The sequence below is a fragment of the Trichoderma evansii genome (assembly GCF_050947405.1).
Source record: "Trichoderma evansii strain SZMC 28006 chromosome Unknown GGI43scaffold_20, whole genome shotgun sequence".
NCBI lineage: Eukaryota > Fungi > Ascomycota > Sordariomycetes > Hypocreales > Hypocreaceae > Trichoderma > Trichoderma evansii.
Genome location: NW_028145186.1, coordinates 342,491 through 364,863, shown reverse-complemented (window position 1 = coordinate 364,863; position 22,373 = coordinate 342,491). Strand labels below are relative to the sequence as shown.

The 22,373-nt window shown below is 50.4% G+C and overlaps 5 protein-coding genes across 5 annotated transcripts; 3 read left to right on the top strand and 2 right to left on the bottom strand.

Annotated features, from left to right (window-relative positions):
- Window positions 1–415: 415 nt before the first annotated feature.
- GGI43DRAFT_179904 (alpha/beta-hydrolase) lies at window positions 416–1,969 on the bottom strand. Its single transcript, XM_083199830.1, has 3 exons — window positions 1,839–1,969; window positions 1,707–1,776; window positions 416–1,586 (listed from the first exon to the last, which is right to left on the bottom strand). Exons 1-3 carry the CDS (start codon window positions 1,839–1,841, stop codon window positions 517–519), a joined length of 1,143 nt encoding a protein of 380 aa, XP_083057647.1. The 5' UTR covers window positions 1,842–1,969; the 3' UTR covers window positions 416–516.
- Window positions 1,970–2,719: 750 nt separating this feature from the next.
- GGI43DRAFT_424796 (uncharacterized protein) lies at window positions 2,720–4,022 on the top strand (the record flags this gene model as incomplete). Its single annotated transcript, XM_083208422.1, has 3 exons — window positions 2,720–3,469; window positions 3,560–3,793; window positions 3,906–4,022. The coding sequence occupies 3 exons, from the start codon at window positions 2,720–2,722 to the stop codon at window positions 4,020–4,022; spliced, it is 1,101 nt and encodes a 366-aa protein (XP_083057646.1).
- A 2,452-nt stretch (window positions 4,023–6,474) lies between these two features.
- Window positions 6,475–8,659, top strand: GGI43DRAFT_179922 (aspartic peptidase domain-containing protein). The gene is made up of 3 exons (XM_083199832.1): window positions 6,475–6,823; window positions 7,029–8,146; window positions 8,248–8,659. The coding sequence occupies exons 1-3, from the start codon at window positions 6,616–6,618 to the stop codon at window positions 8,518–8,520; spliced, it is 1,599 nt and encodes a 532-aa protein (XP_083057645.1). The 5' UTR covers window positions 6,475–6,615; the 3' UTR covers window positions 8,521–8,659.
- Window positions 8,660–10,024: 1,365 nt separating this feature from the next.
- Window positions 10,025–12,090, top strand: GGI43DRAFT_424794 (acyl--CoA ligase; the record flags this gene model as incomplete). The annotated part of the gene is made up of 5 exons (XM_083208421.1): window positions 10,025–10,064; window positions 10,120–10,355; window positions 10,498–10,863; window positions 10,948–11,703; window positions 11,755–12,090. 5 exons carry the CDS (start codon window positions 10,025–10,027, stop codon window positions 12,088–12,090), a joined length of 1,734 nt encoding a protein of 577 aa, XP_083057644.1.
- A 553-nt stretch (window positions 12,091–12,643) lies between these two features.
- GGI43DRAFT_412891 (uncharacterized protein) lies at window positions 12,644–15,905 on the bottom strand. Its single transcript, XM_083206872.1, has 2 exons — window positions 15,308–15,905; window positions 12,644–15,230 (listed from the first exon to the last, which is right to left on the bottom strand). The coding sequence occupies exons 1-2, from the start codon at window positions 15,365–15,367 to the stop codon at window positions 13,092–13,094; spliced, it is 2,199 nt and encodes a 732-aa protein (XP_083057643.1). The 5' UTR covers window positions 15,368–15,905; the 3' UTR covers window positions 12,644–13,091.
- Window positions 15,906–22,373: the final 6,468 nt, after the last annotated feature.

Genomic DNA, 22,373 nt, shown 5'->3' with positions numbered 1-22,373 from the left:
GGGTCTTCTGGGCACCTGCTATAATTCGCAACCCTCCGCTAAAGAGAGGCACCTGCAGAAGGAGAAAGAAGATGGGAAACAGCATCTTATTATTTCCATCTTTCATACTACAATCTCTACAATCTCTACAATCTCTACAATCTCTACAATCTCTACAATCTCTACAATTGTTGCACCCTCTGAAAAGCGCCAGCTTGGAAATGTTTGTCCTACAAGATAATCTAGTCCAGATGCTCTACAGACGAGTAACTTGTTGGGTAGATACATTGGAGCGTCACACTCGGACTCGAAAAGAATACGCATAGTCAGAGGCATTTGAACGAAATGATCGACATCTAATACGCCGCTCTCGAAACCAATAGTCGTCCCACTGGGCTATACCGAACCATAAGAATAAGGAGTAACAGATATCGCCTGCATAAGACGAGAGAGACTATCAATGGAGAATGTAGGCATGCTGAAAGGCGCCAGAAAAAGAGAGCTTCAGTCAGAATCTTTGGAAGCGACTCCCGCCGCTTACAACGCAGTTTTAAACCACTGCTTCATTTTAATAGTCTCCTCGCCAATAATTCCGAAGAAGCCATCGACCACCAAAAAGTCGTGAGCTGCCTTGGGATTGCTCTCGAGAGTCACCTCCACTCCTGTTTTCATCCCAGCAATCGTCTTTGCCATCTGCTTACCTTGATCAGCCAGGATTTCCCTATCACCGACCGTGATGTAAAGCTTCCCGACAACGCTACCCAGCTTGCTTGTCCACGGTCCTTTCCACTCAAAAGGCTCCGCCCAACTGTCTTGGCCATTTCCATCTGTGCTGGTCTCCTCTCCATGGGTCCGATGGTCAGTTTGAAGAGAGCGCAGGATATCCATTGAAATCATATCATAACGATCATTTTCCCGAAATGAGGCAGCAGAGATATCCTTACCAAGCCATGGCGATATAAGGAAGGCAGCCGACAGAGGCTCTTGTAATACGATATGTGTGGCCTCATCATGGGGTTCGACCAGGTGATGGAGCAGCTGCACCGTCAAATTTCCGCCAGCAGAGTCGCCCCCTACGACAATATCCTTGGCGCTGAAACCTGCATTGAGAATTTCAGAGAGAGCGGCGGCGGCCTGGCAGAGCTGCACGGGAGCTTTCCAAGTGGGAGCGAGCGAATACTGCAAAAAGGCCACGGCGACTTCAGTCTCTGATTCCACCCCTGAGAGCACGTACGAGTTCCAGACGCATTCAAAGTGGCCGGTTACGCTCGGCAACCTATAACCTCCGCCGTGGAGATACAGCACTATCTTGCGGGCCTTGTGGCGATTTCCAACCCACAGGATGCTAGAATGGCCGTCGTCGAGAGGCTGTATATCGCACCGAAGCCGCTCCTTAAGGACAGGGTCCTTGGTATGCTTCTCTTTTTGCCGGATCCATGCCCTATAAGTCTCTTCCGTAGACGGAAGAATTGTTTGAACATAACGGCCCCCAAGGGTGCTAAACACGGTTCTAAACACGGCGCAAATCGCATAGTATCGAAGATCCAGCTTATTCTGGAAGGCGTATAATAGCAAGCGGGTGAGATCAAGTGTGAGAGAATAGGGGCCTGTCAGTGGGGATAGTGTTTCCGTTAGCACTAGTCTTCGGCCGGTAGTTATGGTGATAGTCGCGGTTCTAGTCCTATCCACCGGCATTTGCAGCCCCCCCTATTCAAAGATCGACTCACTGACAAATAGCGCAATGCCTATCAACTTTATCTTCTCGCCAATAGAGAGGCGAGGTTTGACGGAGGCGGCCTTGCATCGGTTAGTTTCCGAAACCTATCAGCCAGCATTGCGTCTTTTTGTTTATTTCTTACCATCTAACGCGGATGGGTGTGAACTGTCAGATTCTCCAAAACTCTTACGTTCAAGGATTCCAACACCAGCCGTATGGATGGTGATACCAGTTTTGAGGGGGGAGGATTCTATGCAGAAAGTCGGACAGCGAGCTGTAAGTCGGACATCTTATATTCTTCGCTTGTCTTGCTTCTGTTCCAGCCGCTGCTACAACTATTGGCTCTAGATATCTTTGTCTCACTGTACTCATAACATTTCCGAGCAAACACTCTGCTGGCCAATGTCCTGCGAAGATGCCAAAGTCTTCATCTCCACTTCTCCCGTTTGGGTTGCTTCGCATACAACCCTGGCCTTCAGCTCCCAAAATAATTCCGCACATTCCAGCCAGACACCACATGCCTACTACAGTAGGTATTCTCTGTCTGTGAATCCTCACACATACGGGTGGAAAACAAGTCTGATAGAGGTAACATAAGTTGCAACAACCATACCGTATCAAGGGTTCAACGTTGCAAGCGGGGCAGCCTGCATGGGTCACTACCTTAATGCATAAACCCCCTAGCGTACTCCGTACTATGGATCGCATCTTGGGCAGGGATTTGGTATTTTCTGACAAGTCGCAGATCTAGAGGCCATGCGAAAAGCTTTTGCGGAGTGTTCAAGGTACCTTTACTACTTACCATGGAATCAATCCCCTATCATCCCGGTATAACCTGGTCCGTGTCAGGTTCCCTGCTTGGTCATATCGTACGATCAACAGAAGGCTACGAGCCATAAATACTGCAGCATTGGCGCAGCATTTAATGCGAAGAAAGAAGATGCAATGCTGTGCCGAGACAGTCGTATTCTCCCTGGCATAAAAACACAAAAAGTTACTACCACGACGAATAGGCACGAAATCATGTTTTCGTCAAGGGAGGGCGTGACTCTCGACTCCATAGCCGCTCCTCTGAGCCGATTGCTACTCAACCCCATCATCACAGTACCCACAGCCCTGGCCTTGTCCTTGTCAAGCTCGAGCATCCACACTTGGGTGTCGTCCAACACCAGCGGAACTCGAATCCAGACACTGACCTCTCTCTTGGCAGTGGCAAGCGTAGTGCTATCCCTCAACTCATTTCTAGATAGGCAGTTTGCCAACAACTGGATATCAGACAAAACATGGGATTGGGACGAGGAGATTGTCGTTATCACGGGAGGCAGCGGCGGCATTGGCGCCAGCATATGCAAGCACCTCCTTGCACGAAATCCTCGCACCCGAATCGTAGTCGTCGACTACGCTCCACTCGGCTGGAAGCCTGAGCAGGAGGGCGTCCGACTGTCGTACTACCAGTGCGACTTGAGCGACACAAGTGCCTTGAGGGCGACATGCGAGCGCATCCGAAACGAGGTCGGTCATCCGACGGTGTTATTCAACAACGCCGGCCTGGTCCGCGGGGCGAGCATCATGGAGGGGTCGTACGGTGATGTCGAGGCAACGGTGAGGACGAATCTGATTGCGCCGATGTTGCTTGTCAAGGAGTTTATACCAGAGATGGTTAAGCGGGACCATGGCCATATTCTGCACACCGGAAGTCTGAGCTGCATAACACCACCATCCCTAGTTGCAGACTATTCAGCTACAAAGGCCGGATTGGTGGCCATGCATGAGGTGAGTGGGCTTTGCTACAATTCTAATTCCAAAAGAAAAGCTCATGTGAGCTAACGTTGGACTCATCAATCTTCGTTATGAGCGCATTAGTCTCTACAGCTGGAACTCAAAACGGTCTACAATGCTCCGCGTGTGCGTTTGACAATGGGAATCTTCTGCTTTATCCGCACACCGCTCATCGCCGGAGACACAAACGTTCCAAACTTTCTGTTGCCATTGCTCGATGTTGACAGCGTCGGCGAGTCGTTGGCAAATGCCGCGCACAGCGGCTATGGATCCACCATCTACATGCCCGGCATTTTCAGCAGGCTTGCAGTGACATTGGTGAGTAGTTTTGGACAAAGTTTGCACCTTTTCTCCTATTCCGCTGCTCAGTCTGGACATGGCTTGAGTACAACGACAAAGACGCTAATCATTTTGTTTCTTCCAACTTCAGAGAGGTGGTCCTGAATGGATCTTCCGGCTTGTACGAGAAGGCACGGGCGCGTTCCGCATCGATTTTCGGGGCCGGCACCAACTCGATGCAGTGACTGGCAGGCTCATAAAGGAGTAAATCAACTCTGTGAATCACCCGAGAAGGCAGCCATTTTTCCGCCGGAAGAACAACTGTAAAAGTCATCGAAAGTTCTGTAGTTAGAATGAGAATAACAGGGGGGGTTCATATAGCCTGAAATATAATTTACGCCATTTGTGGAATTGCAAGTCCTCATATCGGATCCTCCTGTTCCACCGAGATTCCTCCCAGATTCAATCGAGATCTCATCTAGTCCCACAGTATCCAATTACTTGTTGAGTGTAATACCTAACTGAACAAGGTAGTGCCTGGGGCCGCGTTACCCGTTCAGTCACTGCGCCGCGGTAGCTGCCGGTCTTCCGAGTCTGGCGTTTGGGCTGGGTCTTTCAGCAATCCGTCCGTTGCCATGCGGCCTGTCCCGGGTGGCTTCGGTGGAGTACATATGTTGGAGAAAAACGTGGTTTATGGGCGTGGTTCAAGAAGGGAAACTTGTTCGACATTTGCGTCAGACGTGTATTTTCTGGGTTTTCTTGCCAAACTGCCATCTCTTGTTAGGTTTTGAAGAGCACCACCAGTCGAGTTGTTCACTGGAGGATCTGCAAATGGCTGATGCGGAGCGAATATAGGCGAAGTGGATTTCATTCTGGATTATGTATGTTTGCCGTTTGACGGACTTTTGGCATTTTGAATAGCAAACATTTGCATTTGAATAGCCGTATCGTCTTCAAGTACATCTTGATCCATACTCATAGCTCGGGGGAGAAGTCATGATATCCTCTCAAGGCACGTTAGTAGCGTCGTTTTCGGCAATGAAAATTCATATACTGTCTGACATTTCATCTCTTGAAGAGTGTTCCAGGGTTTTTTCAGCGAAAGCCGTGGGACTAAAGACAATAATTCGTTAACAAAGCACCAGATAGAGCTTATCGCGAGACTGTCAGATCTCAGTGTCATCGCCTTCTCTAATCAGCCATAGAACTATACGCATTTCCAGCCACTGCGCGTTTGCCAGTCATCAGCAGCAAGCTCGTTTTGCGTCTCGCTCAGCAGCTTTGTTCGTATAGACGGCAGTATAATTCGTAGATGGCAATACATACTGAGTGGGTAATTTTGGGGGTCCACTGCTCACAAATGCGGAAGAATGGAATGCCAAAAATGAGAAAGTCAAAGAAGCGAGGCCTCTCTGTAGTCGTGCCATGTGCGTCATCATGATTATTATTAATCAGTTGTCAATTCGGCTTGCGCGTCGTGGCCGGGATTTGGCCAACAAAGACTGGGCTTTTTGGTCGTGTTATTGCAGTATGGAGCAACCTACGTGGAGAAGGAAATCGGCATCTTCGCAACAAACTGCCCGCCGCTCAAGCATTCCCTAGATCTGTGCGGCGTCAGCGTGAAGAGCAGCTTGTTCAAACCGGGGGAGGCTCATTTATCCACCTGGTGGTGAGCGATGCAATATCAATAGCAATGGCAGTTGTTATTATTAGACAGAAAAATCGCCGGCTGAAACGGCACCGGCCGAATAGTCTCAGATTGACAATTGGCGTCCGTCTGGACATCAATTGATCCTCAACTGGTAAGCAAAGCGGACAGCGGGCCAAGTGGAGCACGCTCTGTGGAACCAATATTGCGGGCAACCTTGAAGATCGGTTACAGCTCTGACAGCTCTTTCTAGTAGCTGTGTTTGCCATAGTTGTAATTCACGCCAACTCCATGCATGAAAAGAATTGCCGTCTTAGTATGGCTGCTAGTAGCTTGCGCCAATCATCTGCTAACTCCAGGGGAAAGGCTGAGATTCAACCACCGCCGCCTACTGCTCTTTTGTGTGAAGAGGCGTTGGCAGCATGTCAAGATGACGCGAGAGGCTCCCTAGAAGCAAGCAGAGTGGACAGCGCCGCCCCATCCCAGAGATCCGAAAACCCCGCCAAACCAGACACCCGATGCTTAGTTTGGGGCCCCATAATAGTATTACCGGCTCGGAGCTCTAATTCTCTGCTTCGTTTATCAGCGTAAGGTGCTCTCGGTACATAAAGTATTGCTGGGGAACCCAAGAATAAGGTGAATTCGCCCCTTGGTTTGAATGTGTGTGCTTGTACCAATGGAATAGGAGAATGGCCACAGCCGTCTGGCACTGGGCAATTGGCTGATCCATGAGGCGGCCAAGAGCACCGGAGCAATAATGAGCAAGACTAGTGGCTATCCGAGTCTAGCGCTGAAGCCGCAAGCTGCGCCGCGTGGCTCCATCTCAGCTTGGCCATCAGCTCCTCCTCCGGGAGGCTGCCAGGGCTTTTCTGTATTTTTTCCTTGGTATGGAGCAAAGCATGACAGGATGGCTTTCGCCGATAATGGCTAGGAGTTAGCAAACGAGGATGAGGCGACAAACTCATACAAGAAGCAGCCCGAGCCTCTCTTGTCCTTGTCGCCCACCCTGGTCACCTCTCCCCCGCTAGTAGTGAGATCGCGCCGAGATCTTTGTTAATCACTATTGATTAAGCGACTTGCCTACTTTACCAGGACTTCAGCCTGTGCTTTCTCTCTTCTCCTCTTTTTTTTCTTTTCCCACTGTCCGCCGAAGCCAACATCCTCCAGGAGAGAGACAGCGAGAGGGCGGGAGACAGCAAAGCTCGTGTTGATCATGAGGTCGACAACGATGCGCTCAGCTCTTGCGCTGCTGGCCGCGGCCCAGTATGCCGATGCAGCCGATCCAATGTTCCCGCGGGCAGAATCTGGAGATGGCTATTTATCGATTCCCGTAGGAACCATTCAGAGGCCACACAAAGTTGGCAAGAGAAGCGCTATTGATGCGGTACTGGAGAATATGGATTTCTTTTATGCCATTGAAAGTGAGTTTTGTTGCTGGAAAGAAAGGATAGAAAAACTATAGCCTTTGGCATTAGTTGGGAAGATGTTGTCACTGCGGGTCAGGCGAGCAGTTTCTGCTTGCTTGAGCATCGGCAACTCTGTCTTAGATACCACTTTTGTTCTTACAAATGCTTGTCGTCTTCATATGAACGGCGCAGGATACTGACATGAATTTCTAAACATCAGTTGGCCTGGGAACTCCTCCTCAAAACGTAACCGTCCTCGTCGATACCGGGTCCAGCGAGCTCTGGGTCAACCCAGATTGTTCAAGCGCACCGTCAGTGCAGCAAGAGCAGCAATGTGAGACTCTGGGCCAATACAACCCCAAGAAATCGAAAACGCCGCCTGTTGGTCCCTTTGGGAGCGAGGAAATCAACTATGGCGATCCATCAGATTCTTCTACCCAGACCTCTGTCGACATCGTTTATTACGCCGACGTCATAAGCTTTGGTACAGCCCAGGTCAAGAATCAGACCTTTGGCACTGTCACATCCAGCCAGGGTCAGGCGCAGGGCATCATGGGCCTGGCCCCAGATGTTCAAGCAGGATTCCCTGGCGACGAACCGTATAGCCTGCTGCTCAATACCATGGCTGACCAGGGAGTCATTGCAAGCCGTGTCTTTTCTCTCGATCTGCGACATGCGGACTCTCAGACGGGAGCCATCATCTACGGCGGCCTGGATCGCAGCAAATTCATTGGTTCTCTAGAGGCACAGCCGATTGTGCCTGGCATTCAAGGCGAGACCCGCCTAGCTGTCAATCTCACTACACTGGGCCTTACCATTAATAAGTCACAGAGCTTCAAGCTGGGGGCTGCCGACACAAACGTGATGCTAGACTCCGGAACGTCGCTCACCCGTATGCACTCGGCTGCTGCTTTGCCCATTCTCAACGCATTAGGCGCTCAAGACGATGGCGAGGGTTATTTCTACGTGCCGTGTTCGACTCGCAATGCAGGAGGCAGCGTCGACTTTGGGTTTGGCAGCAAGACGGTCCGCGTTGACTTTTCCGACTTTATCCTCTCCTCGGGCGACAGCTCAAGCGAAGGCTCAAGTGACGATGACAACTCCCTGTGCTATGTCGGCCTTGTCCTTACCACTGACCAGCAGATTCTGGGAGACACAGTGTTGAGGGCTGGATACTTTGTTTTTGACTGGGACAATAAAGAAGTCCACATTGCCCAGGCCGCCGACTGCGGAAGCAGTGATATTGTTGCAGTCAGCAAGGGAACTAACGCTGTGCCTAACGTTCAGGGCAACTGCAACGCCAACGCCGCCACCTTTACAGGCACGGGTGGTCCCACGGTGAGTAGCAGTAGTGGCCAGTCGCAAAAGCCATTTCCTCCATATCCCCTTCTTTTCAGCGCGATAACAAATAACTAATAACATCTTTTTTGTTGTTCCAGGCCACAATAGCGACCACCAGTGGTCCAACCGGAATAACCACGACTGTATATACTGTGACTTCATGTCCAGTTTTCGACATTGGATGTAAAACTGGCGTCGTCACAACCCAAACCATTGGGCAGGCCGAGGCGACGGCCGAACCCAGTGCCACCAGTACCGGGGGTAGCTCCGGCAGTGGTGGAGGTGACGAAGATGGTGGTGTGCGGCCTCAAGCTGTGACGTGGGTGTTTGTTCTGCTGGGCACTTTGGCTTTGGTTGTCAACATTGCATAGGTAGCTGTCCGTGGAGTCTTGGTCTATTCCCCCTCTCCCTCTTTTGCTTATTTATATCCCCTCTGCTTCGCATTTAGGTGTATATACGGACGGGCTGCGTGGCTGTTAATTCTTGGTTAATTTCCGAATAGATGACTTGCATACATACTGTATACCATGCTCCAAGTACTGTAGAGAAAGAGCAAATCTATCTCTGCATACTTCGAAGTAGGTAGTGGTTTTGGCGGCCGCAGAACTACCACTTTCGCATATTAGTCGCTGCCTAGCCATATGAATTGATGAATTGCCCAAAGCAGAGAACGCGAGGTAGTGAAGCGACCCAACCACCAATGTCCTCCCCAATGCTACCATGTTTTAGAGGCATGATGTGTCACTGTCGCGCTGGAAACTCTCGAGCGAAGCGGGGCCACGAAGATAAAGCCCATGCTCGGAGGGAGCAGTCCCACAGAAAAGTTGTCAGCGAAGTCGAAAAAAACTTTGTCTTACTGGAACGGCTCGGCGTCAGCGGAGACATATTTCGTCGATACAAAGTACAAGCTCAAGCAGCAATGTTTACCTGGAGGAAAGGTAGCGAAACACGCGACATTCCTTGAATTTCATCATGTCCTCGGTTATGTCGTCCATTTGTGAGCGCCCGTCAGTGATAGTCGTCGAGGATCCGAGCGTCCGAGTGATGCAACTCTCGGGGACTCGGACTGCAGAAAGGCCTGCGACGGTCAGGTCGGTAACTCTAATAGGTAGTGTAAATGCCAGGACAGGACAGCACTCCGCGGAATAATCTGGGGTAGCCTGGAGAATAGCATAGTCGAGAGACCAGCACTAGGCCGTCGCTAGCATTTAATACTCCGCACCGTAGGGCATGAATGTTGGAGTAGCGATTGCGGAGAAGCGCCGAAAACTGAATCGCGCCGCCTGGAAGAGACGCTCAGGCTCTCTTATTCCTAATCAATAGGCGGAGCTGTGGTTTCTGGCAAGAAAGAGAAACTGAAGAAACTTTAAAGTAGTAAATGGTTAAAAATCGTTTCGAATTTGGGCATTTGCAATAGTAATCTGGCCATTTTTTGCATCGTCTCAGTTGTCAAGGGAGTTGAGAAGAAAAAATCCGGGTGTTCATTAATCCTCGCCCAGGCACCCAGTTAGAAGGAGCATTACAGTACAGCACGTTACAGCACTTGGTAGCGGCGTTGGTACCCGCAATAGCCGATAACGACTCCCGAGTGGAGGTGCCGTAGATATGATGGACCTCGGATCTACGAGGTTAAAACACAGCTTACGGCTTACCCAATCTCGTTGACGATGGCTCTTTTTTTATCTTGATTTGTGTAAAGAGTGAGCGATTCCCATTTCTCGTTTCTCATATATACTCGCCTCTTTTCTTCTCCTTTCTTGTCCTTGTTTCCCCTCCAATCTCCCCGCCTTATTTCTGTTGATGCCCCTCTTCTCCCTTTCTTCAGAACTGCACATTAGAATCTCTAGATAAAAGACAAGAAGACAGAAAATCGCCATGGTCTTCACACCGCCGTCATATATTCCCCAATTGCCAGGTTTGTCACTTTTTATACGCGCCAAAGCAGAAACAAGCTAACTCGTGAGTGGCAGAGATTCCGGATTCCATCTCCATTGAGGAATTCCTACGAGATGAGAAGCACGGCAGACGCTCGCTGGCCACGTCCAGAAACCCGTACACATGTGGCCTCACGGGCAAGACCTTCAGCGCTGTTGAAGTAGCTGAGCGGACAGACTTGCTGGCGCGCGCAATTGGCAAGCGATTGGGGTTCAACCCTCACGAAGAAACCGAGTGGGAGAGAGTTGTCGCGATATACTCCGTCAACGCGGTACGCTAAATACCAAACCCGCAAATCTCAGCACTAATAACCCAATTCTTAACTCCTGCCACCCACATCTCTGAAACCAAGCCGAAGTGTTGCTCTTCAAGTTGCGTGTCTAACGAGTCAATTATTTCTCTTCTTTCTGTAGATCGACTATCTTCCCTTTACCCACGCCATCCATCGCCTCTCCGGCATCGTCACGCCAGCCAGCGCCGCATACTCAGCGCAAGAGCTCGAGCACCAGCTCCGTACATCGGGAGCCAAGGCCGTATTCACCTGCACTCCCCTACTCGACAATGCGCTCAAGGCCGCCGACGCTACGGGGATCTCCCGAGACCGCATCTTTATTGTGCCCATTTCGGGCTTCGACAATCCCGCGTCGTATGTGACTATTGACGATTTGGTCGCTGAAGGCAAGAAACTGCCGCCGCTGAAGCCTCTCCAATGGATCAAGGGACAGGGAGCAAGGCAGACTGCATATCTGTGCTATTCTAGTGGCACTTCTGGCATGCCGGTAAGAAAAGAGCCATTGTTGATTTCATATATACGAAAGCGCCATCTTAGGAGTACTTGACATTTGAGACTAACACCTATCAAGAAAGCCGTTATGATCTCGCACAGCAACGTAATTGCCAACGTCCTCCAGGTCTTTCACTTTGAGAGCATCCCCCGCAAACAAAGCAACGTCGAGACGCAGAATTACCTTGGGGTATTACCGTTTTCTCACATATACGCGCTTGTTCTCGTCTGTACAGTCGGCCAGTATCGCGGCGATCAAGGCATTGTGCTGCCAAAGTACAACTTTGACGATTTACTCGGCTCCACCCAGCGCTTCGGCATTCAGCAGCTGTTTGTTGTACCGCCGATGCTCATTCACGTCATCGGCAACCCCGACAAAGTCGCCAAGTACAATCTCAGCAGCGTACGCTTCGTCTACTGCGGCGCAGCTCCACTGGGCCCAGAAGTTGTCGACTCGCTGCTCAAGATGTTCCCGAAATGGCGTATTGGCCAAGGCTATGGCATGACGGAATGCTCGCCCACCGTCTGCACGACAAACGAGTTGGATGTGCTTTCGGGTTCATCTGGCTCCCTGCTACCAGGAAAGCGGGCCAAGCTCATCGATCTCGAGGGAAAAGAGGTTACCAAGTACGATACTCCGGGAGAGCTATTGGTTCAATCTCCGGCCGTCGTTTTAGGGTACTTGAATAACGAAAAGGCCAATTCCGAGACGTTTCTTCATCACGAAGATGGCCGCTGGTTGCGAACAGGCGACGAGGTTGTTGTGAGAAAGTCGGCGCAGGGCCACGAGCACATTATTGTCGTCGACCGAATTAAGGAGCTAATCAAGACAAAGGTACGCCGAACAGACAAACTCTCTTCCCCAAGCATAACTAACATATTCCAGGGCCATCAAGTTGCTCCAGCAGAACTGGAAGCCCACCTCCTCTCCCACCCCTACGTCTCCGACTGCGCCATCATCCCCGTCCCTGACGCTTACGCCGGCGAGGTGCCCAAAGCCTACGTCGTCAAATCCGACACCGAATGCACTGGCAAGTCCGACAAGGACATTGAGGCCGCTATCCAGAAGCACGTAAAGGAGCACAAGGCCAAGCACAAGTGGCTCGTCGGCGGCATCGAGTTCATTGACGCCATTCCCAAGAGTCCCAGCGGCAAGATTCTACGACGCCTGCTGCGAGACAAGGAGAAGAAGGCAAGACAGGCACAGGGAGCGAAACTATGATGGATATGGCAAAAGCGATTTAATGATGATTTCGGAACTTCAGTTGCCCATTCTGTGTTACGTGTTACCTATGCTGGTAGATTAGTTTATTGGTTGATTGAATAGGCTTTGGATATCTGTACGCTTGGTTTCAGGTAGAAGGCGAAGATAGATGGCATGTACTCGTAATTTACAGATTTTGGATACCCATCGACAAAATACACAAAGTATTCTAAAAGGATACTGCCTACATTCAAACAGCCTTCTATTACTTCTACTACATACCGTAGTATAATGCCATTTCACGTCAAGTTCTATTGCAGCTTCTTTACATCAGAACTCTACCAGAAGAAGTACAACGGAAGCTCACTATAAAAGAATACACTTACAAGCATTTGCACTGAGACAACTGCATATATTCATTGTCTTCTGTGGAGAACAGTGACGAAGTACAGTGTTAAAACCATATAATGCACACAAGGAGCTTTATTTTGTAACACAAAGGGGGGCTTTATTAAGCCTTAACAAGACACAATGTAAACAGTACATATAAATCTTCACACACACACAAGGATAAAAAAGAGACGAATCAATTTTTCAAAATGTTCATGGCCTTGGCAACAGCCAAACGGCGCATGAATCTCATATCGATATTAATATTAAGCTGCCACAAACAGCCAGTCCAGCCAGGTATACCAAATGTTTCTCCATGCATTGCCCTTTTTCATTGCGTTGCGCGTGATCCAAGTAACCCCCAGCTGTCCTGTCCATATTGTGTTCGTAAGGATCGTAAGAATGATACTGCCCTACCGTATGAGGGTCTTTTTTAAGCGCTATAATCGAAAAGTCCTGTTCCGTATACACATTGTCCCCATTCTACCACTTCAAGTAAAATTAATACATACTGCACGCGCCCTCCCAAAGGCACTGGAAAAAAAGCAAAAAAGTCCCAAAAAGTTTCCAAAGGAAAAAAAGATTTTTTATTTAAAAATAGGGAGAGCATCCTCTACCTGTACACTGTTTTACAAAGCAACAACAGCGGCCATGAGGGCAAGACCCAAGCCCATACCAGCGCCGACGCGGCCAGCTCCGTTGATGGGGATGCCAGTGCTGACGGGAGGGATGGAAATGCCGGTGCCGGTGCCGGTGGCAGCAGGGGGAGCGGCAACTGGAGGAGTAGCCAAGGTCTGAGCAGGGGCAGCAGGGGCACTCTCAACAGGAGCACTCTCAACAGGAGCAGTGGCTGCGGGGGCAGACTGCGCAGGAGGAACGTAGCTGGGCTGAGGAGCGGCAGTGATGCTGACCTGGGGGACGGTGATGGCAGTGGAGACGTAGACGGTGGTGCTGCTGCCGCTGATGGTGCTGCCTCCAGAGACGCAAGGCTCGGTGACAGTGGTGGCAACGGTAACGGTGGTGTAGTCGGTAGGAGCAGAGACGGGAGTGCCAGTCACGGTGATGATGGAGGTGATGGTCGCGGCACCAGTAGCGACGGCAGGGTTGGAACCGGCGTAGCCAGCGCAGACGCCCTGGAAGAAGATGATGGCGGCGGAGACGTCATCGTCGTTCTGGCCGTTGGCGTAGATGCAGTCGAAGACCTTGGTGACGAGGTCCTTGCTGGGGCAGTAGCAAGAAGCATCGGCGTTGTTCTTGCAGTTGGGGACAAGAGGCAGCCAGGTGTTGATGCACTTGGGCAGGACATCGGGGCAAGGAAGACCAGAGTCAGCAGGGCTGGAGCCAGTACCAGTGGGGCTGGAGCCAGAGCCAGAGTCAGTGCCAGCGGGAGCAGTCTGCTGAGGAGGAGCACCACCAGTGATGGTAGCGGTGACGGGGCAGATGGTGGTGCTGACAGCAACAGTGACGGTGGTGACGACGGGCTTGTCGGTTCTGGCCGGGCAGTTGGTAATCTCAGGAGCACAGCTGGTGATGGTGTGGACGCTGGTGGTGAAGACGGTAGAGGTGGACTGGTAGACGGTGGTGTAGACAGACTGGGAAGCAGGGCCGGTGGTAACAGCGCCGGATCCGCCAGTGGTTCCAGCAGGAGTAGTCTCGACAGCAGCAGTGGTGGTTCCAGCGGGAGGAGTGTAAGTGTCGACAGGAGCAGTGGTAGTGTCGGCACCAGCAGGGGCGGTGGTAGTCTCAGCGCCAGCGGGAGCAGTGGTGGTTCCGCCGGGGATGATGGAGGTGCTCACAACAACGTCGGTGGTTCCAACAGTAGGAGTGTTGTCATAGGGAGTGGTTGTGGCGGGAGCAGTCTCACCAGGAGCAGTAGTGGTCTCGGCGCCAGCAGGGCCAGTGGTGGTTCCAGCGGGAGCAGTGTAGGTGTTGCCAGGGGCAGTAGTCGTCTCGGCGCCGGCAGGGCCAGTGGTGGTTCCAGCGGGAGCAGTGTAGGTGTTGCCAGGGGCAGTAGTCGTCTCGGCACCACCAGCGGGGACAGTAGTCGTCTGGTCAGAAGGAGGCACAGAGTAGCCGGGCTTAGAGTGCGTGTGGTGGTGAGATCCTCCAGCGGGGGGAGTGTAGACGGGCTGCGAGTGAGGGGGCTTGGAGTGGTGGCCTCCGCCAGGAGGAGTGTAGACGGACTGAGTGTAGGCAGGCTGCGAGTAGGCAGGCTGCGAGTGAGATGGGGGAGGAGCATTGTTGCCGCAGTCCCAGCCGATGTGGTGAACCTTGGTCTTGCAAGAAGACTTTCCGCTGTTGGGGTAGACAATGGTCACGGACTTGGCACCACCGCACTGGGAGTTCTTGACAGTGGTTCCCTGGGACGAGCACTGAGCAGAGTGCTTGCAGGTAGAGCCATCGGGCATGCCATAGTGGAACTCGAGACGACAGTCAAACTCGGGAGAGACGGAGAAGGTGTCGACAGTGAAGTGCTCAGTGCCGGAACCAGCCGTGATGCAAGGAGACGTCTCCTTGTCAGCAGTGCAGGAGCCGACAATAGAGCGGCCGGTAGAGCCAAAAGAGCGAGCACCCAGGAGGTTGTCACGCTTGCTGAAGTCGTTCTCGCAGGACCAGCCGCTGAAGTCGAATCCGCCAAACTGTCCAAGCAGGCCGGTAGGGAAGTTGCTGAAGTCCCAGCCACCCGTCATGTCGGGGTTGCACTGGTTGTTGGTGTTGCTGGGGCAGCTGTACGCCGAGGCCTGAGTCCAAGAGCTTCCAAGGTGGTACTAGATGATGAGGTGTAAAAGTCAGCCATCTGCGTATACATGGGACAGAAGAAGGCGTTGAATATATTATATCTTACAGTGGCAGCAACTTGCTCCACGCCGGCCGCAGCCAGGAGAGCGAAGGCAGCAGTCTTCATTTTGGAGTAGTGAACGATAGGAGATCGCGATCAAGCGTCTATAAACTGAAGAAAAAATATGTTGAAGAATATGAATATCGATATGAAATACTCTTGTTGAGTAAGTTGTAGTTGCGTGGAGCAGTGGATTGAGGGATGCAAAGATAACGAATGACTTTGACCCAAAATGAGAGACTGGTTAGATTAGGAAAAAGAGACGAAAAGAAAGGAAAATAACGACACAAAGGACTGATGAAACTTCAAAGACAAGAGAGCTGCAAAGGGCGGGCTGAGGGCATATCTATATACCCATCTGCAACGGAGGATAGAGCCTTTGCCGGCGACGCTTTCATGCCCGGCGCTTGAGCAGGCGCAAAGCCTCACCCCCCTGCAGCCTGGGAAAGGTCGAGGCAAGAAAGCAGATCCCTGTCGGGCCCCATCGTGAAGCGCCGGGAAGCAGGTTGAGGCAATCTCGAGTCAGCGCGTGCGAGAAGCGACTTCAGGCACGGAGTGCTGTTTTTGGCATGACGACGGGCAGCGCATTGGATCGAGGTTGAGGACGGCGGGACTTTGGTGGTGGTGGCGTTGGTGGTAGGCGGGACCTCGGCGGCGGGTACAGTGCAGGTACAGATGCGGCGCGGCGTACCCAGATTGGGTACAGGGCAGCTACGCGGAGGCGAGTCTCGCCCTAAAATCCGTGCCAAGCCGTTCCAGGGGCGCATGGATGGCTCGCTGCCGAAACGGCTCCATGGCCCCAGGGGCTGCGCTACAGCGTTCTTGGCAGGCACGCGGCGCTTTTAGTGGTCGCTGAAGCAGCCCCTAGAAGGAGCCTTTTCAGGTACGGGTGGATGGACTGGTAGCGGAGGTTACAGGTTGCTGGAAGCACGCACAGCTGGCTGAGGTTGAAGCACCTGAGCAGTCGTAGTGCTAGCCTTAGCGGACGTGCAGCTTTCCACTCACACGCATCGCAATCAGTCCACCTATGGGCTCACACACAGGGCGACGACATGAGGATGCCGTACCTGCAAATTACAAACAGCCAATGCCAAGCAAGACAGGAAAACTTTTTGTAAGTCTTGCAAGACCTGCAAGGGAACGAATAACTCGACAAGTGCACGAAATTGATAGGCCGTCAATGCAAGACGTCTTGATTGTTTCCTTCTTTTTTGTCGCATTAGCTAGCATTCGCATTAGCATTGCCGTCTACGAGGCCGAGAGCCAATCAAACCAAGACTCTGTCGAGCGAACCGCCATGTCCCAATCTCCCCTAAAATAGCCAATATTCATGCACGAGCTTTCAAGCCTCACCTGCGGCCACATCTGGGGCCACCGCACACAGCGCCTAAGCTTGCAGACAAGTTTAACCCGCGAGCCTAATGCCCAGCCAGGTTAAAGCAGCCCGCAGACGCCAACTCCAACTCGGGCGACCCCTTGGACGCACCGGCACGGCAGCACCTGATGCGCGGAAAAGGAATATTCAGAGTAAAATGAACGACGCAGGTGTTTGGCTAGCAGTGCGCCACCGTGATAAAGGGCTTAAGCAAAAAAAATAAGCACCGGATTTGCAAAACACGAATCGAATCGAATCCGCAAATAACATGGAATGAAACACACGCAGCTGACAGAAATATCTAAACACAACTACCGTAATACATCACATCTGCAGTCATGGCACTTCTTTGCTGCCTTGCCTGCCATTTTGCGTCTCTCACTGCTCCTGCTTCAGGTTGCGGCGCCTTTGCCGCGCTAAACTCAATCGAAGCCTCGCTACCGCCTTGTTCCCTGCTTCTGCTGCCAGATGCGTGTCTTCCCCGTGAAACTCAAACTCCCACCGGCCTTTTTTGCTCTTCTTTTCGTTTCTTTTTTGGCAGCCCACCGTTTTATTTTTATCCCATCACCCGTTCGTGAGACACGCCTAGGCTGGCAAAGATCATCGAGCCCGCACAGACACGATCTCTACTCTAAAACTCTGCTTGCGTTGCTACTGTATACTGCACACACCACCCCTGTCCATATGCATATACTGTACCCAATTCTGTGATACTACATACTGTACTGCACGACAGCTTCGACCCGGCAAACGACAAGCCACCAACTCAGATGGCGCCGCTTGGCAGGTCTGTAATATTATCCGAAAGTGCATGTGCCCGCAGATGGAATCGGTCTCCTCTTTCACCGCGACTGACTAACAGAGGTGCCAGAATCCACGCTATCTGCAAACCGCTTTTCCAATCTCAGACACCGTCCTCTCTGCTCGGCCCCATTCTGTCCAGAGCCGTCGCCTAATCAGTGCTCGTGCCAGGCCTTGTCAACCAATCTATGCCGTGCCATGCTCCTCCTAGCCTCGCCTCTCAGGTCCTACCACCAAAATACTTTCCGTACCCCGTATGGCATGCCAAGAAGCCGGCCCCATCAGCTTTATCCAGCCTGGCTAGCCTTTCGCTGTTGGCTGATGAGGGAAGCCTCCATCAACACTGCCTCCGCCACTGAACCCCTGCTATCGAATTGGCCAGGCCACGGGAAAAAGTATTTCATCCCTGTTTGTTAGCGGACGAAAATCTCCAAGCGATGTTTGGCGGCCCCGTTTGCATGCGGCAGGCCTGTCTGCTTGCTACTTCGTAGGAATTCAACTTACAACGTCGATACCCATATCAGATATCCATACCCAGCACTTCGGACTTCGGGTAGTTACTGTACAACACCGGGGAGCAGAACCACGGAATTCGCTAGTATCTTGCTAGTACTACTCGTTTGCACCAAGCACGAGGTAGATCGAGTAGTGCTAGTACTAAATTACTACAAGCACCAAAAAGCGTGGAGCTTGGAGAATGGAGAGTTTTTCTACTCAGCTTCTGCGACTAGGCAATATTCTTCCAAAGGTTTCGCCACTCTATACTACTTTGGTCGTTCTTCTCTGCCCTAATTCGGCTCCTAATTCCCTAAAGCCATATTCATTCCTCTCCTTTACCTTTCTTGGCTAATATAATGCCTGCTACGCCGGATCAAGCGTGTATAATTTCCGTACAGTGCTCCAAATCGACAAACTAATACGAATGACAGATGATAGAGCAGTCACCCGAGCTTTGATAGTACAAAACTCACAAATATGCCAAAAGTACGCGGAGCAATCACCTAGTTTCTTAAAAGAGGAAGTTGGAAAAAGGAGAACTCCATCACCTAAAGTTCCTCTGTTTACCGCAACCAGGCCAGTAGAATAATTTCCTTTTATCCTTGCTGCATATTGCAAGATCCCAGACGACCTGAAAAAGCTGTCCAACTGCCATATAAAGAATCTCGTGTACGGTAGCTCAGCCGTCTTTGTAATGCTCCAGTCGGTTTCAGCTTCCGGCGGGTGTACGCTCTCCGGTCTGGATATTCTAGCCAGATGCATTGACTGCTGCTTCTGAACAATTTTGACAGGAAGACAAAGTTGGCTCCAATCTTTGGCCCCGCGTGTTTACCCACTTGTCAATGTGTTCAAGTCATGGGACAATACTCGTAAAGATGTTGTCAACGTCAAGTATGTTTCCTTACAGTACTCGTTGAAGTTTAAACAGTTTCTGACGGGCTACAGAGAAGTATGAATCAATCTATGCCATGTGGCCCTCCACAATGCACTCTCAGTCCTAAAGTGCCTTCCAACCCTTTGGCATATGTAATATTCCACTGTTAGAGGTATTGCATTGACGTCCTCTACTTCGTAATCATTACCAATTCTCTGCTTTACAGTATTATTCAAGTTACGGATCGACAGTTGTACATCATCGGCTCTCTCCGAGATAAGAATCCACCAGAGAGGTCCGCACCCATGGCAGTGCCACTGATGATCTTCCAGGAAAATACCATATCCGGAGTAGCTATCGCTCGCTACTATGTAGCATCAGTTACTAACAACGGGTACTATACATGTAAGATGCTATTCTGTGCGATTGTTCTTACAAAGTTTCTCGCGGGAGATTTCCATCCTTCACTTCGTTGGTAGCACCGTCCTTGGATTCTGAGAATTCCCGCAACATGGTCTGCCAAGATCACATCGGTCTAGTCACGGCAAAAGAATATCCGCGACAAGCCCGAACATCATGGATCCTGGTTGGGTCGCCAAGCAAGAGGCTCGTTTTTTGACTGTGCTATCTGCTAGTAGGTACTAGTAAGCTCACTATTAGCCGGCTATCGATTAACAGTGGGGATACAGCCGGGATTATACCATGTTTCTCTGAAGCCTTTCAGCTTTTTCTCTTACACGAGGGTGCTCTTACTGGTAGGTGCTCCGTATGCTGCGACAGGTATGCCTCAGCAGCACGACGACCTCTTGTTCTCATTGAATCAAAACGACGGGTTGCGAATACCGCCGCTATCAAGCCCAAGCTCTACGGAGTATTCAGCTACAATGGTGGCAATATCCACTCCGAATACAATGACGGAAGTGTTCTTCGCTAGCAGCCTAAGGAATACTACATTCAAATGAATGAACCCATATACTAATAGATAATCTCACCATTGTGCCACTCGGAAAAGTGCTCATGGTCTGATGTCCGAATCGCACAGCTCACTACTAATAAAGAACGACTCCATGGTACAGTATGCATGCAACCTGCTGTCTGAAAACTATTCTTCGCACGGCCTCTGGGTAGGATAGACTTCTTTTCTAAGTGCTAGCCGACAGGTGAAGTGGTCCGGCAGCAAAAAAAGTGTGGTGTTTCAATTTTCAATACGAGGATAACCTGAAGCAGCCATCCGATCGAACGGAGGTGGCGAAGCTCGACCCCATCCATGCGTCGGGCCCCACAGGCTCGTCTGCCGTTCTAATGGGTCGCATTCAGGCACGCACAGTTAGCGCGGCGGGCTTCTCGTCTCGCGTGGCGGCGGATCGCCCAATAGGCATTGCTCTTTACGGCGCAAGTCAGGTACAAGTGCGATTGGGGGTTGACGGGGGATCTTGGTTCAGTGTTACTAATGCCAGGGCCCGTCAGAACCTACTCGGCTCCCGCTGATTATTCACATTCTCGGCTAGAGCAACATTGCTGTATCTGGGCACGCCGCTTCGCCGCTGGTACGGGAGAAGCTAAGAGAAAAACGAGGGATGAAAGGCAAGAATTTGAATGCACTAGAGAGTTGCCAGCATACAGCTACACGCTTGTTTCGTTCCTTACCTACTGTACTTCTCCGTTTCGGGACTCATTGAATGGCAAGATGGTAGCCTGCCTTTGCACAGTACTTGATCCTATTCTCCATTGCTCTTGAATAGACTGCAAATTGATAGTAGCATGGATCAAGGTACCGTTTTATTTACCAGCTAATTATGAGCCAGTCTTTAAAAGTACCTTTTGTTTCTCTAATCACCGTGCCCTAAAATCCATTCAAAATGATTCTACTTGCTCCAGGGTGGGCACCACCACCACCATATCAACTTTTTGCAGAATGAGCACTTTGAAGAGTAACCATGCAATTCTGACGGTGAAGAGCATGTGTATACTTGTGTGAATATCTTCTTCAAGTATATATCATCAATACTTTCTGCAAGTACCACCTGCAGCTTGAAGAAACTTGGATTTATTCCTCCTGAGTGTGTTGCCGCTTTAAGCTATCAAAGAAGGTCAAACATTTTATCCCCAAGTCCGACTGATCAAGATCAAAGAGGGAACCATAATCACGCTCTTAACACATGACTCCTAATTTTGCTGACCGTCTTCCAGGTGGGATTACTGCAGTCCTTCTTGATACCCGACACCCATCGTGATCGTTGAATTCCATATTCCAGCAATCTTGGCCTATTTCAAGATGAGAAGAAATCGAACGACCGAGTCTATCCGGCACGAGTAACATGCAGCACGTTCGGATTTACAGAATATTATACCATCTCCCCAGATTGTCAGACGACATTGCTCTTTTTAGACGCCGTCAATGCAATCTATGCCCGTCGGAGATTTGGCCAAGCTAACGTCCCGACTGTCGCTCTTATGATCGCTGTCTCCCTGCCAAGTATCTATTCTACTAGGAGGGCAGGACTCCAGCATGCTGCCTACTTATATCAGACTATTTCTTTTTATTATACATATTATTGATTGAGTTCACGTTTCAGACTTGAGAGAATATAACGATGACCACGAAGCCATCTGGCCGATCTTGTGCGAGGCAATGAAGAATATAAAAAAACATAAAATATAAACAGGAGAAAGGAAAAGATGACCAGGAGAGAAACAAAGTGTCATGCAGCAAATTTTAGACTATGACTCTGCACAGCTTTCAATTTATCACAATGTTAGCCCGCCGCACATAAGCAATTCTTAAGTCGCAGACTTGTTGGTAATATATCTACGCCCAATTTTTGATACCCCAAATGCTGTATTCAGCGGATAAGACATTGTAAGTTATGAATATTTTCAAAAAGAAAAAAAGAAAAAACAAAAAGTGCGAAATGCTCAGTAGTGTTGAGGTGCTGAGCATCATGGCACGGGTATATAATGCTAAGACACGCTATGCGGAAGTGCAAGTCAATAATTCTCCTCCCATATTTATGTAATCCAAATGTGATAGGCAGCAGATCACAGTTTTTAGCTGTACTAGGGTATATCTTCGATTTACAACGAGACTTGTCTTGTGGTGCTCATTGATGTCGGATTGGCAGATGAGTCTGGGACTTGAACGATTTCGTGACGCTCTTGATACACTGCATTTGGCATCCAAGAAGCAAGCTTGCAACGACAGCGTAGCAATTTCGTTTACCCTTTTATGCCTGTTTGCACGACCATCTAGCTGCATCGTAAATGCGTGTGCTGCTAGCCAACGCATCTTACATCCGTCTGCAGTGCGTTTAATCAGGTATTTGATCTTCTGATGAATATATATCAACGCCAGTCCCTTGTCAGGTGTGGTGCGGCCGTTGTTACCATTTTCTGGGTCGATAACGCAAGATATCACAAGCGTCATTACTATGTCCAGGTGGGTAGCAGCTTGAACACGTCTCGTGGGCCATCTGAATTGGCACCAATTCGAGAATCATGCCTTGTTCAAAATCATGTAGGCTTCT